The 14899-nt window shown below is 51.2% G+C and overlaps 1 protein-coding gene across 1 annotated transcript; it reads right to left on the bottom strand.

Annotated features, from left to right (window-relative positions):
- Positions 1-4594: 4594 nt before the first annotated feature.
- Positions 4595-5336, bottom strand: PHACADRAFT_248987 (uncharacterized protein). Its single transcript, XM_007391411.1, has 3 exons — positions 5277-5336; positions 5145-5222; positions 4595-5087 (listed from the first exon to the last, which is right to left on the bottom strand). The coding sequence occupies exon 3, from the start codon at positions 5028-5030 to the stop codon at positions 4812-4814; it is 219 nt and encodes a 72-aa protein (XP_007391473.1). The 5' UTR covers positions 5031-5087; positions 5145-5222; positions 5277-5336; the 3' UTR covers positions 4595-4811.
- Positions 5337-14899: the final 9563 nt, after the last annotated feature.

Here is a 14899-nt window from a genome sequence, read left to right as displayed (position 1 = left end):
CCGATTACCTGCAAATATGCTACCCGATTAATTGATATTGACGCCGATCAGGAGGAGCCCAGCGATCCGGAGGCTCGCCTAGAAGAAGGGGATAGAATCTTTATTCTTGACCACGAAACCTACTTTGCTACGGGAGCAGCGCACATTCGCACTACGGCCACTGATCTAGCCATTAAGGAAAGTCTGAAACACGAGACTAAGACGTTTGAAAACACCGTCCCAAGTCACTATCATGACTACTCCGATGTGTTCAGCAAAGAAGACTTTGATTCCTTACCGCAAAGACGACCCTGGGACCACGCGATAGAACTCATACCAAGCGCACAACCAATCAGTTGCAAAGTTTACCCAATCTCTGTAAACGAACAGAAAGAACTTGATGAATTCATAGAAGAGAACCTTCGAACTGGGAGAATCAGACCATCAAAGTCCCCGTGGGCTTCTCCATTCTTCTTTGTCAAGAAAAAAGACGGACGACTTCGACCTGTACAAGACTATCGGAAGCTGAATGAGCTTACGATCAAGAACCGCTACCCACTTCCTTTGATACAAGAACTAGTGGACAAGCTAAAGCAGGCACGGTACTTTACGAAGTTAGACGTTCGATGGGGATACAACAACATCCGCATCAAAGAAGGAGACGAAGAGAAGGCGGCCTTCCTAACGAATCGAGGACTATTCGAACCCCTCGTCATGTTCTTCGGCCTTACCAATTCCCCGGCTACATTTCAAACCATGATGAATGATATATTTCGAGATCTCATCAGTCAAGGACACGTGGTAGTCTATCTAGACGACATCATGATCTTCACTCAAGATTTAAAAGAACATCGTCGGATCACGCGGCAAGTTCTTCAAATCCTGAGAGAACACAAACTTTATCTGAAACCAGAAAAGTGCGAGTTCGAGAAAGAAGAAATAGAATACCTCGGAATGATAGTAGGAAAAGGAGTTGTCCGCATGGACCCAGTCAAGATAGAAGGAATTGTCAATTGGCCTCGACCTGAGTGCAAACGAGACATCCAAGCATTCCTCGGATTCACCAACTTCTACCGAAGATTTATCCGAGATTACGGCAAGATAGCAAAGCCACTTAGTTCATTAACTGGAAACGCTACCTTTGAATGGACTATCGAACAAGAAGTAGCGTTCACAAGCTTGAAAGATGCACTCTGTTCCGCACCAGTATTGGCCATACCCAATGATGACGACCCCTATCGCGTAGAATGCGACGCTTCGGACTTTGCCGTAGGAGCTGAGTTAGCCCAGAAGCAAGATGGCAAATGGAAACCCGTCGCCTATCTATCCAAGGCTATGACAGCAGCCGAAAGAAATTACGAGATTTACGATAAGGAACTTCTCGCAATCATGACTAGCCTTGATGAGTGGCGTCAGTATCTCATGGGCGCCCTACATCCGTTTGAAATATGGACGGATCACAAGAACCTAGAATACTTCTGGAAGCCACAGAAGCTCAATCGACGACAGGCCCGATGGGTAACCGAGTTGGCTGAATATCAATACTCGTTGCATCACAAACCCGGTAAATCGAACGGCAAAGCTGACGGACTATCTCGTCAAAAGAGACACAATGCAGGAAAAGAAGACAATTCGGATATCGTGTTGCTAAAACCAGGACATTTTCGTGCACTGATTCGTAGTACTGTATTTAGTTTAGAAGGAATCGACCAGGACTGGGTCGCAGAAATTAAAAAACACAAAAAGAACCGAGATTCGCTAGTTACCGTAGCCTTACAGAACAAGGACAAAGATTGGAATGAAGATAGCACCGGACTTGTGACGTGGAAGAATCGTATCTATGTACCAGTAAATAGGAAACTCCGAGAACAGATCATTGTTCATCATCACGATACCCCATTGGCAGGACACCCTGGTCAATACAAAACACACGAAATGGTCACGCGTAACTACTGGTGGCCTAGAATTCGAGAAGACATCCGAAAATACGTTGCTGGATGCGAAAAATGCCAGAAGACCAAGGTGCACACAACACGACCTACCGGACTTCTCTTCCCCAACGAAATTCCTACGCGACCCTGGGAAATAATCTCGGTAGATAAGATAGGAGTACTACCCGAGTCCTTTGGATATAACGCTATTCTCGTAGTCGTCTGCATGTATTCCAAGCAGATAATAGCGATACCAAGTAACATCGAACTCAATGCCAAAGGATGGGGAAAAGCACTTCGCGATCATGTAGTAGCACATCACGGACTTCCCCGGAAGATCATCAGCGATAGGGGCACCGAATTCAAGAACAAGTTTATCTCCGAACTGTACCGATCACTTGGAATCGAAGCCAATCCCTCCACCGCGTATCACCCTCAAACTGATGGACAAACGGAGCGCATTAATCGCGAAATAGAACAATACCTCCGACTATTCATTAACTATCGACAAGCTGATTGGGCTGAATGGCTACCACTAGCGGCCTTTTCGTACAACAACAAAGTTCATTCGTCCACAGGATATACCCCCTTCTTTGTCAATAAAGGGTACCACCCTTATGAAGGAACCCAACCGGTACGAGAAGGACTAAGTGAAAACGTCCAACAATTTGTCGATAGAATGGGTCGAGTACGCGAAGATACTAGCGCGGCTATCAGTTTGGCGCAGGAGTCTATGAAGCGCTTCTATGACCGAAAGAGAAAGAGCGGACTGGAATACAAAGTTGGAGATAAAGTTTGGCTAGAAGGGATAAACATCCGAACCGACAGGCCAATGAAGAAGCTCGACGATAAGCGATATGGACCCTTCAAGGTCAAACGCAAAATCGGCGCTTCCGCCTATGAATTGGAACTCTCCCGTCAATGGAAACAACACCCCGTTTTCAATGAAAGCCTTCTCAGTCCCTTCCAAGAACCCACGTATCCCTCTCAGCGACGTGAACCGGTAGTCCCTGACCTCGTAAATGGCGAGGAAGAATGGGAAGTCGAGGAAATCCTTGACTCCCGTCGTGACCGAAACGGAAATCTAGAGTATCAGGTGCTCTGGAAGAACAGCCCCCACGGCGATCGCCGTTCCTGGGAATCACGAGCAAACTTGACTAATTGTCAGGAACTCCTTCAAGAATTCCATGCTAGACGTCCCGACAAACCCGCGCCTATGACGATTCGAATTCCCCCCCTGTTAACACGACCTGTTCACATACTCACGCGCGATACCACTCTTTTGGTACAACGGATGGGTGGGATTCTCCCGAAGCAAGGATCTGAAGAGTCGGCTGGACTTGATCTCTACTCGGCTGAAAGCGTTAAGATACCGGCACGAGATCGCAAGATTGTCGGCACCGGCATTGCAATGCGTGCCCCTCACGGAACTTATGCACGAATTGCACCACGGAGTGGGTTAGCAGTCAAAGGAATAGATGTCGGCGCTGGGGTGGTAGACCGAGATTACACCGGAGAAGTGCGTGTAGTGTTGATCAACTCCACCAATCAACCATTCCAGATACACGCCGGCGATCGAATCGCACAAGTCATTTTGGAACGTATTGCGTCATGCGATATCGAGGAGGTGTCCAGTTTAATAGAAACTCAACGAGGATCAGGAGGTTTTGGATCGACGGGTAAATAATCGTGAGGACACGATTCTAGACGGGGGGGTAATGTCATGAATATTACGCATTCCGGATGGTTCTCCCGGATTCCATGGTATTCTTTAACTTTCTATACACCTCCGTATATTCGTAGGATATTCTAGATATTCAGTCTGACATGTATATAAGGAGCTCGTACTGCTCAATAACAAGCCAGACTCGAGCTGGTCTTTCCTCACTCACAATTCCTCTCGTCTGTCTCCTCAGCATTGTCGTAGCTCAGTCCAGTTGGATTGTTAGTTGCTGACACGAGCGCGTTGTGGTGTTGTCGAGGTGTGCAAAGAAGGGCATCGTTGGGACGTTCATGCGTACTGCAGATAATGTCTCAATATTGTCTTCTGATCCTTCGGAGTTCTAACACTACCTGCTCTTCATCCTCTCATCCCCCGTCCGCAGTGTAAGTAGTACCAGAGAAAGGCTATCTGCAACGGCGACCTTGCTGGCATTGTGTCAGGACAGGGTTACCAAGACCAAGGAGGTCTTTAATGCCGCTTTCTAGTGCAGACGTTGTCGGTAATAGTGATGCACGCCTGGAATTAGACTCTGGTTGTATTCCGACTCGGACGCAGCATTCATACTTGTAATACTGAGCCCCGCCCCCTTTCATACTATTATATACTTCCTGTATCCTCGCTTTACTACAACATGTTGTTAAAAAACCAAAACTGAGCGTTAAGGATTGGAGACAAGATATAGGTGCTAGTAATACAGATGTCGATAATACAGATGTCGAGTAATCCGTAGCACTCATGTGTTAATATCCCACTTGTTCCGGCGTTGCACGCGTAGGAGGGTCTACTTCCGCTCTTGCTCCGCGAGCACGGCAGCGCCGTCCGCCTGCCTGAGCTGCGGAGCGGCGCCCATGCCGGCGGACATGGACGTCTTCTGTCCAGATTGCAAAAAATACAGTCAGCATTACGCAGCCGTGACATGAGCGACCAAGAGAGCGGCTACGGGATAGGTCATGGTAGTTAGGGACAGGACATATTGAGCGAAGTCGGAGCCGTCGCAAGCTGCAGCCCGTCAGATATGCACGGTAGAAACGATTTTTCCCCTCTGGTGCCGCCCCAAGCGTGCCACAGTACGGCAACTCCGAGTGTACTGCGTCGGTCACGGTCGAACACAGCGGATGGCCAGGAAATGGGCCGAAACCTGCGCCGAGCGATGGGGTGCGCGACCATCACCCTATATATTACGGTACGACACCGTAGTCCAAGCGCCAGACGGAGGTCTCGAGGAATGGAGAAATGGGCCATCGTGTACTGGGCGTAGGGATCGAAGGGAAGGCGCCGAGACCCAGTAGGAGCGGTACTAGGCCGAAGAAGCGCATGCACGCTGGAGAGATGTAAATCCGAAATTTTTCTTGTTGTTCGGGCCAATGATCAGGTCCGACTTCAGTCGGCGTCGGCATTCTTGCCCTACTGACCCAAAAAGCAAAACGACGACACCGTCCCCACCAGAACAGTGTCTAAATGGGGCTGGTCAGTGCCGTACATCGGCAGCATCGCGTCGCAGCAGTACGTACCCGTCTCGAGTCGAAAGAATTTGAAGCCGCCGCACGTCCGGATTGGTCGACATTTCTGACCGCCGCCAAAAACGCGGTCTTAAGAGCTAGTCAGCAAAGACGCATCGGGCTATCGATCCTGCCAGAACTCACATGTACCGCATATTCCGAGAATCCGTGTATTCATCACTCGCTTTGGGGATACGCGGTCGGCCTATTGCTCGTGCGTCTACTCCCACGCGCGGCCATTTAGAATCTCCTTGTTGTGTTTTGACGAGTACATATCGACCGCGACGGTTGCGCTCGTCGGGGCATGGGCCGACGTGGCTGAAATGCCATCACGCAGAACGAGTGGCGTGTTGAGCGGCATGGCCACGTCTTGCTTGTCCCTGAACGTGTCGATTTGTCAGAAAGAAGTCGTTGCAGAACAGTAGTCGGTGCTTCGTACTTGTGACAATCGCGATGGATGAAAAACGTCACCAATCGCAAGGGTGTCGCCTTAGAGATCGTAGCGGTCGCATTGGAGATCTTGATCGTGGTTCAAAGGGAGGACATCGAGCTGCCAGTGCTCTGCGCGCAGACCGCACTGGACGTCGGGGTGGAGACATGTGGGGTGCATAAACTGCATTTCAGGTGGCGCCCCGCACCAGCGGACATGAATGTCTTCTGTGCAGATCGCAAACATGCGGTCAGCATTGTACAGCTGTGGTATGATGAAAATAAACCTTTACATGGTCTGTATGCATGTGCTCTCGAGCTACCAAGAACGACTTGGGTTAGTGCCAAGCCTTTGCGTTCGAGAAAGACTGTAAGCTTCACCTCCAGTTGGTGATATCGAGTCTTGTTACCGGTCTTACGCGAATGCGCCGAGATACGCCATTCAGGGACGCCAGAGATAGACTGCATGCGCTACAGGCCACTATGAGTGACGAGTTGGCAGTGTTTCTAGAGGGACTCATGCTGCAGTTGATGATGGGTGAGGAAAGAATCAGGAATGTGGATCATCTGGAAGAGGAAAACGAGACGAAAGGACATTGGGCCATTTGGCCGGTCAGCAACCACAGAAAAAACCAAGCTGAACATCGCACGTACCCAATATCCCTCGCTCCATCCGCCCAGTATCTTCAAACAGTTTCAGTCGACATGTCCAATGAGTGTCCAAAGCCGTAATGCATGGCTTATCTAGCTGCATCTGGTCACCTTCCCTGCTGGAGAGGCCTTGAATTGCGTACTGAACGAGCGAATCCTGGTCCATCCTCCATGTGTTGGCTAGCCTACACACCTCACATTGGAGCAGTGTCATCAACACAAGTGCTGGTGTCATCGGGCGTGCCGTTAGAAAGACGGGAGGTCCCAACAGATGCGGGCGGACCCCTGGGAGAAGTAGAGGTCGTTTCTAACCTGTGATTGGGTAGCGTTGTTGTGCCACGGTTAGTTTGCAGGCGACTCGGTTGGGGGTTGCACGGTGCGTTACAAAGATGTTCGGTCAGGCGCGCGCGTTACGCGTTAATGACTCGGAGGGTTGCATGGCGCGTACGAAGACATCCCGCCAGTAGTACTGTACGAGCGCGGTGGAGTGTGCAGATCGGATCGGGGCCTGTGCGGTAACTAAAGAATATATTACGTCAGCAAGTTGTGATGGCTGATCCTCAAGCAACCACGTGACTCCTCTGCTGGGAAGGGGCTCCTTGTCGTCCTGCTCCTTGTCACCTCACTCGCTGACGCGTTGCAGTCACAAATATCTCATTGCATGCTAAATACAAGCTATTTAAGCGTCTACCTGGGTTCATATGTCCTATTTTTCTATCCGTGCGCCACCTAGCAATCTTTCACGGCCAGTCATCCCTATGCCAAACAGCCTTAAAATCTTGAACGTAGCAGGTCTGCTCGTTGTACTCTCCAGGCACTGGCTATCCATGATTTAGTTTGCTCAATGAACAGCGCGTAGAAACAGCGTGTGTGCAGCAGGATCCTGCTCTACCTACAGGGCCATGCGAAGCAGGGAGTCTTGGTGAAAGCGTCAAGTAAAAGACGCTAGGTGCGTGATCGTATACTGACATGTGCGACGTCCACGACCTTGACAGTTGCATATAGGCGTCATGGAAATAGCATGCGACTCTCAGAATGATATACCGTTAAGCTGAGCACTTTTCTCGTCAGGCGGGCCCCGATACTTCACGTTTAGATAACACCGGAGCTTTTCAACAATTCGTGCATCGTATAGCACCTTTGACACCACTCATTTGAGCCTATGGCAGATCATATAACGCATGACCACACAGGAGCAGCCGAACTACATAGTTATACAGGTGGTATGCCACAAAAACCTGTCATAGGACCGCACGCTTGTGCTGCCGATACTTACTCGCCTGCCGCTAGGCAATACTCCACCACGAGCCTTGATTTGAGGTTTGGTAAAAGTTACTGAGCTTCGAGTCAGGAATGTTTATCGGCTGCTCGAGTTTTTCGAAGTCGCATGACAGTCTCAAGCAAAAATTACCCTGCCCTCGTTCCATGCTCCTCGGCCTACTCGTTCATGGCCCGCCACCAAACGCGAAATATTTCTTACACTCGATAATCTGCATATTGTCGCGTCTGACGACCTGGTTTCCCTTTCTGACTCACCGCACTCGAACGGCATCAAACTGTCACTAGTCACTATAAAATTTGACGGCTGACACCGCGCACCAGCGGTGCACAATGCCACAACCTGTCCTGTGGCACATCACAGCGCAGACCAGCAGCTTAAAACATGTATAGCGCGTGAGCTACTCGCCCACTCGGAGTCTGTGCCGAGCTTCTCCGTGCGAAATCATCATGCTCATGGCGCTGGCATGCTCCCGCCATGGATTTTATAGCGCCCGGTCTGGCTCTGGCTTGCTTCATATCATGGCTATGGACTGGGCGTGTATTATTCTTTTTATATGCGCCTAAATAAGACGACTTTATCTCGCTGCTCGAGTCGATGACTGCTACGCAGACTACGGTGATGACGAGCAGGAGATCCGACCATGCAACGGCCAGAGGCTGGAGTATGTCTGCACTCCATCAGCGTTGATGGATTCGGAGGAATATACAGGCTTGCTTTCTCCTCGGATTGTTCCCGTCTCTGTGCCCCGCTTCTCACCTCCTGCTTCATTTATGACATCCAAACTTGAACGTGCACACATGTCGCAACACTACAGCATTGTTCAGGAGTAGGGACCTCCTGGTCCATGTCTTGTCAAGGAGATCACATAGTCGCCGCCTCGGACGGTCAAGTGAAAATCTGGAATGCAGTAACCGCCGAGGAAATTCTCACGATCAACCACCCGAAACAGCTCTCAGGGCCCATGGCCTTCTCCTCAGACTGTAACGAGGTGGTGGCCGCCTGTCATGCGGACCAGACCGCTGTCACCTATAACGTGCAGACGGGCCAGTTACGCCGGATCTTCAAGCTATCAGATCAAGCATATCACACGGCATATTCCCCGGATGGAGACTACGTTGTCTTCGGCAACAATAGCGGTGAGCTGGAAATATTTGACACAATCTCTGGATCACTCCTTGCGAAGTTTGAGGCTGGCGGGGATTTCAGTGATGTTCAATTTATACCTGGTACTTATTCCCTTCTCATAAAATTTGAGGATAGACCTCTTAAGCTATGTAATATTCAAGATATAAGGCATATGCGATAGTGTACAATTGCCTACCTCACCGAATATATCATATTAGTGCGAATACAGCATGTATGAAAGGAACGAGATCTGCGAAAAGTAGACCCTTGCACCTGAAAGGTGTGGTCGAGACCGTAGGGGCCGGCCGGCGCAATGGCCACCCACGTCAGACTCCACGGGCCGTGTGCAGCGATGTGTTGCAAGATGGCAAGGGCTATAACGACACCCGCGTAACCCAGCGCGGTCAGCCGTCGTATTACAGTGTAAGCGCAAAGCTCACCGATGGTGGTCATCCTCTGGGCTTTGTTGGTCGCAAGAACGTTCGCTAGTACGTAGGCGGGCTTGGACGGCAGCTTGGAACAGAACGTATTAGGTTAAGAGCCGTAATAACCTGCAGTCCGTCAGAAGGGCACTATGCACTGCGGAGACGTGGTGCAACGTACCGTCCACTCGGTCCCTTCAGATGGACTGCAGAGCCTTCCTCTACTCCCGCTCGTCGGAAGCAGTGACCATCCTGGACCGGGACTTGAACTAAAATGGTTGATGTGATCAAATTCGACGACAATTGACATGCAACGCACACCGAAAACACACTCGCACCGATCTCCCAGAGCCATCGGCTAGTCGGCATTCCCCTGTCTTCCCCTGGTCCGGCGTGTCGCAGCGCATGATAGCCTCAAGTGCACTGTATCGATCGCACTCGAGCATAACGAATCACTGAAAAATAGACCAAAAACTGCGGCAAGCAATGAAGTGCTCACGAGTGCTTGGCCGCCGCGGTACCGTGACCCAAGCACCAGACAGAGGCTTTGGGAAATGAGGAAATGTGCCGTCACAGTAGTGTACCATGGGTGCAGAAATGAGAGAGAAGGTGTGGACGACTTGGGGCGTAGCGATTGCTGGGAGCGATCCTAGACCGAGGAAGGGCGTGTATGCTACAGGTGTGAATTGAAGAATTTGCTTGCTGTCCAAGCCCGTGATCAGGCAGAAGAAGTTGGTCCGACCTCAGAAGATGCCGTTGTTCTTGCCTTCTTAGTACAAGAAGTGAGATGACGACATCCACACTACCACCACAGCATCTGAATGGTATCTGTCACCGGTGTGCACCAGCATCCCATCGCAGTACGTACTCATTTCGAACTAGGAGAACTTGAAGCTGCCGTTTTCGTCAGACTGTGTCGACATATCAGACTCCTGCAAGTGAGCGTTGTCCTGCAAGCCAGTCAGCCAGGACACGCTGGACTGTCAAACCAAACCGGACTTACATGTGTGATATACCTCAATAACTCGTGCATCTGTCACCCTGGAAGCACGCGATTGACTCATCGCTTGGGAGTCCACTCCTACACGTTATTACTCAGAATCTCCTTGCTGCACTTTGACAACATGTTGACCACGATGGCTGTGCTCGTCGAGACATGGGTCGACGTGGTCGAAGAGGCGGTGTGCTGAGCAGCATGGCCACATCCCAGGTACGTTGATCCATCAGAAGGCGCTGCATAACAGTAGTCGATGCTTCGTACTCGCGGGTGGTGAATATGACGGAGAAGAGTCGCAATATGTCGCCTCGGAGATCTTGTCTAGGCACGGCCGCTTGTAAGTTGAGCTCGCCGTATTGGAGATCTTGACCGCAGTTTAAGGGAGGGGGACACCAAGCGGCCTCGCGCCCAGCCCCCTTCGGAGGACAACCCGGGGCCACTGCGCCCGACACCCACACGCACCCACGACGTCGAAGAAATTCCGACCAATTAAGACCATCAGCTTCCCCCGTCGTTGAAATCAGGTGTTATTGCCAGACATGCATCGATGCGTTGAGATACGCTATCCAAGGGCGACGACAGCAGCCTGTGCACGCTGTAGACCTCTGTGATAAATAAGTTGGCAGTGCTCCTTGACAATCAATATATCGCCGTGGATATATAGGTTGATGGAGTAGTCAAGGACGTGAATTATCTTGGAGGCGAAGACAAGACGAGAAAGCTCGAACTGTTTGGCCGGGTAACAAACGTGGAGGAGACCAATCTTAATAGCGTACGTACACAACGTCCCTCATACAATCTGCGCAGTAGCTCCGAATGTTCCAACCGGCACGTCCAGCGAGTGTCCGAAGCCGCAGTGCACGGTCCATGTAGTCGCGGATATTCACTTTCCTTGCTGGGGATGTCCTGAGCCGCATGCTGAGCAAGGAGTGAGTTCTTTGTTGTCAATACCACGCGGTAGATCAGCAGGTCACCAAAGGCAAAGCGCGCGCAGTGCATTGGGGCTGACGCAAGCGAGGATAATGCTGGCGAAGCGGGAGCTCTTCGCAAATGTAGGCGGTCCCCTGGGAGATGTAGAAATTGCTTCTAGCCTGCGACTGAAAGGCGTTGTTGTGCCGCGGTTTGTTTGCAGGCGACTGGGAGGACTGCATGGTGTATAAAGAAGCTAGTGATGTGCGGGCCCGGCTTGAGCTCAAAGCCCGGGCTTGGGCTTGTGGCAACGTCGAGTCGAGCCCTGAGCCCGAGCCGAGCCTGAGCCCGGCCCAAGCCCGGGCTTGCCAAGCTTGGGATAAGTATATATATGTTACAAAAGTGAGCATATTTGTATGTGATAGGCTACTATTGCATGTACTCACCGTACTGCAGCCTCCAGAGGGCATGTGACCGCGCTACAAGCCATGTTATGACAAGGTTCGCGAAGGGGCGCCTACGGCGAACGCCAGGCGGCGGCGCACAATCGCGCTTAGTCACACTAGCAGGGACCGCCCAGTCTGGTAAGTCAACGTTTTGTCTCGTATGCGTATACAAAGTCGTTCTTACCATGTTTTGAGCCCAGGGAATGGCAACACATTTGGTGCACCCAAGCCTGGGCTTTCGAGCCGGGCTCAGGCTTGACTTCATCTCAAGCCCGGCCTTGAGCCCGCTGCCAGGCTCGGCTTAGGTCAGGCTTTTTTGGGCCAGGCTTGATGGGCTTGCGGGCTTTGAGCCGAGCCCGCACATCACTAGCCGCATAGTCTCTTCTGGAAATGAGCAGCATGTTATAGTCTCTGCTCAAGGTTTGGGCGTCTGTATTCTTTGTGCAGAGCCACCAGGCTCCGAGAGGATCGCTTCCAGTTATCTATTAAGTGCGCTTTATGATCTTCAGCTCAAGAAATTTCTCTTGACTGTCACCATTATGTGTATATCAGGTGCCACGCATATCTGTCCCAAGCGTGTAGAGCACAACAATCTCACTCTTCGCTTCTTCGCCCACTCAAAACCTCCCGCTTGGTATCCTCGCAGCCACCCGTCGAGTCATGCGCGTACCACTTTGGATCCTCCAGTCCGATCCTATCTTGCAGCTGCTCGACGAAGCCGCGATAACGACTAACTGGTCTCAAGGTAAACGTGGGCTGTGTAAATTCCCAAGCAGAAGTGGCCATCGAGTGCGCCATGTTCTCGCCATTTGCAGCGGAGTCTGGCAGCGATACGCCACGCCCAAGTTCCCCAAACGCGTTGATCCTTGATGCAGGAGCCCCTATGGCCTACGGTCGCGCCGCAGCGCAAAAAGGGACTGTTGGAGAGATCCGTGCGAGCATTCCGAAGAGCTCTGGCTAGCTCTGTGTGCTTGCGCAGAGTGCAACTCAGCCTACGGGAGAGGGCATAGCTTACTTGACTTGTGAATACCGTGGAAAATTCCTCTTTGATGCCACCTGACTCAAACCCTTGCGATTGCCGTTCCCTACCATGCGAATGCAAACTTTTAAGCCGAACTGTGATTAATCACCTGTGCCTCGAGGCTAAGCAATGGCCTATACCTCTAGCTCACAGCCAATAAAGCTCTTCAAATACCCCGTAAGCAGCGATGGCTCTTTTGCAAGACAGGACGAGGAGCTATAGGCAATGAATCGAAGGGTCAGCACCCGTAGACATTCTCCAATGGACGCGCTTTGATCATATTCTTCGCGAGTCCACCAATCAAACATGACCCGCGTCACTCTATATTCTTTTCCAGATGAACAACATCGGGTAGCTAGACCCGGTGCGTATACAACTACGAAACTTGATTGCCCTCGAGATCCGATGGGCTATGAGACATGCGATGTTGAGTGTCGATTGCTCTCGAAAGCTGCGCGCTCCCGTAACCTGCAGCGTTGGCATATCTGGTGAGCACAGACGAAGCAGCCCCGTTGTGTCTCACCTGACGGTTTCAGCGTAGATTGCGGACTTAGTGCATTGAGCACGACGAGTTCATAAAGATTTTGCATCTGTACGGAGAGGCCCCATCTGTAAGTAGTGATGTGCGGGCCGGGCCTCAAAGCCTGCAAGCCCACCAAGCCCAGCACAAAAAGCCTGGCCCAAGTCAAGCCTGGCAGCGGGCTCAAGGCCGGGCTCGGAGCGTAGTCAAGCCCAAGCCCGGCCCGGAAGCCCAGGCTTGGGTGTGCTGGCTCCGTTACCGTTCCCTGAGTTCAGAATAAGGAGAGAGCAACCTAATATGCAAATAGAAGACAAAATGTAGATATTCTAGATGTAACGGCTTCCGCTGAGCACAATTGTGCGTCACCATCTGGTGCCTGCTGTAGGCGCACACTCGTGGACTTTTCTGCGACTCGACTTATTCTGCAGGTGTAGATCTTCTGGAGGTTATAATTTAGTGAGTACATGCAGTATTAATCTACTACACCCAAATACATTCCCTTTTGATAGCACTGGAACACTCGTTGTATTGTGAGCAAGCCCGGGCTCAGGCTCGGCTCAGGCTCAGGGCTCGGCTCGACGTCGCCACAAGCCCAAGCCCGGGCTTTGAGCCCAAGCCGGGCCCGCACATCACTATCTGTGAGCCGCACCGGCGACTTCCACTGTGTGCACAGTAAAGCTCATAACTCACAGGAGACGAGTGTTTTTTTAGATGTTTGAAGATGCCGACACCCCTGCATGGCATCTGTCTCTTACGTGGACTTTGCATTGGCCATCCAGTGAACGGTGTGCCACTTCTCGTATCTTGAGCGTGTGTAACATCTTACTCATGGATTACAGTTCAATAAGACGCTGTCCTCGCCTCAATCCATTCTCCAACTCTTCACCTGCTTAGTGATGTGCGGGCCCGGCTTGGGCTCAAAGCCTGGGCTTGGGCTTGTGGCAGCATCGAGCCAAGCCCTGAGCCCGAGCCCGGCCCAAGCCCGGGCTTCCGGGCCGGGCTTGAGCTTGACTATGCTCCGAGCCCGGCCTTGAGCCCGCTGCCAGGCTTGGCTCGGGTCAGGCTTTTTGGGCTGGGCTTGGCGGGCTCGCGGGCTTTGAGGCCCGGCCTGCACATCACTACACCTGCTCAAGCACTCCCATGGGATATGCGATATCGTCGTTGCTCCTTAGACAGTTGCATACTCATCGAAGCCTGCGTACAATATACCTGTAGTTTTCTTGATGAATAGCGCGGCCCAGGGTCGGACCGCTGCTGGCGAGTCCTCTACTTGTCCAACTGCAATCCTCGCATTGGCCGATCATTTATGCAGGGATTTTTCACAGACTTTAACATCGTACGATTCATCGCTGTGCATGGCTTTGCAAGCTCAACATGCGAGGTCATTGTGCCAACCGGCCTCTGGAGTCTAAGCCGCGTTTTGCGGCTACATTTCTTTCGATAGACTATCCTTCTTTCGAAGAATGTCCGGCCTTTATACTAGCATACACCTTGTCATATTCAGTATAGGATTACTACAGTCATCAAGAGAATAGTACATTGAATGATACAAGCATCATTAGACTAACACTATGCTATCGCATCCGCAACGCGTCCTGAATGTCATAAAGAACTAAAGGTCCGTCCAAAAATCGTGTCACAACCGTCCGATTATCGGATACTACTTCAATCTTCTTAAGGTCCCTGCTCCCTTGGCCCTCTTCAAACATTGCTAGGAATGCCTCAGACTTCGGGTTGTACACATGAACCTTTTTGTCAGTGGTACCTAGGGCAACGTAGTTTCTGTTCGGGGAGTACGATATCTCGTATAATTTTTCTGACAACTTGAAGACACGACATAGTTGGCCGGTCCACGAATCGAAGGTGACGGCCGTCTTGTCTCTATCACATCCTAGCAACACCTCGGCGCCATCCGAGGAGAACGCCACGATACCTGAGAGCTGTTTCGGGTAATCGATTTTGAGG

This window comes from Phanerochaete carnosa, assembly GCF_000300595.1.
Source record: "Phanerochaete carnosa HHB-10118-sp unplaced genomic scaffold PHACAscaffold_2, whole genome shotgun sequence".
Classification (NCBI taxonomy): Eukaryota; Fungi; Basidiomycota; class Agaricomycetes; order Polyporales; family Phanerochaetaceae; genus Phanerochaete; species Phanerochaete carnosa.
This window is presented reverse-complemented; position numbering and strand designations above follow the sequence as displayed.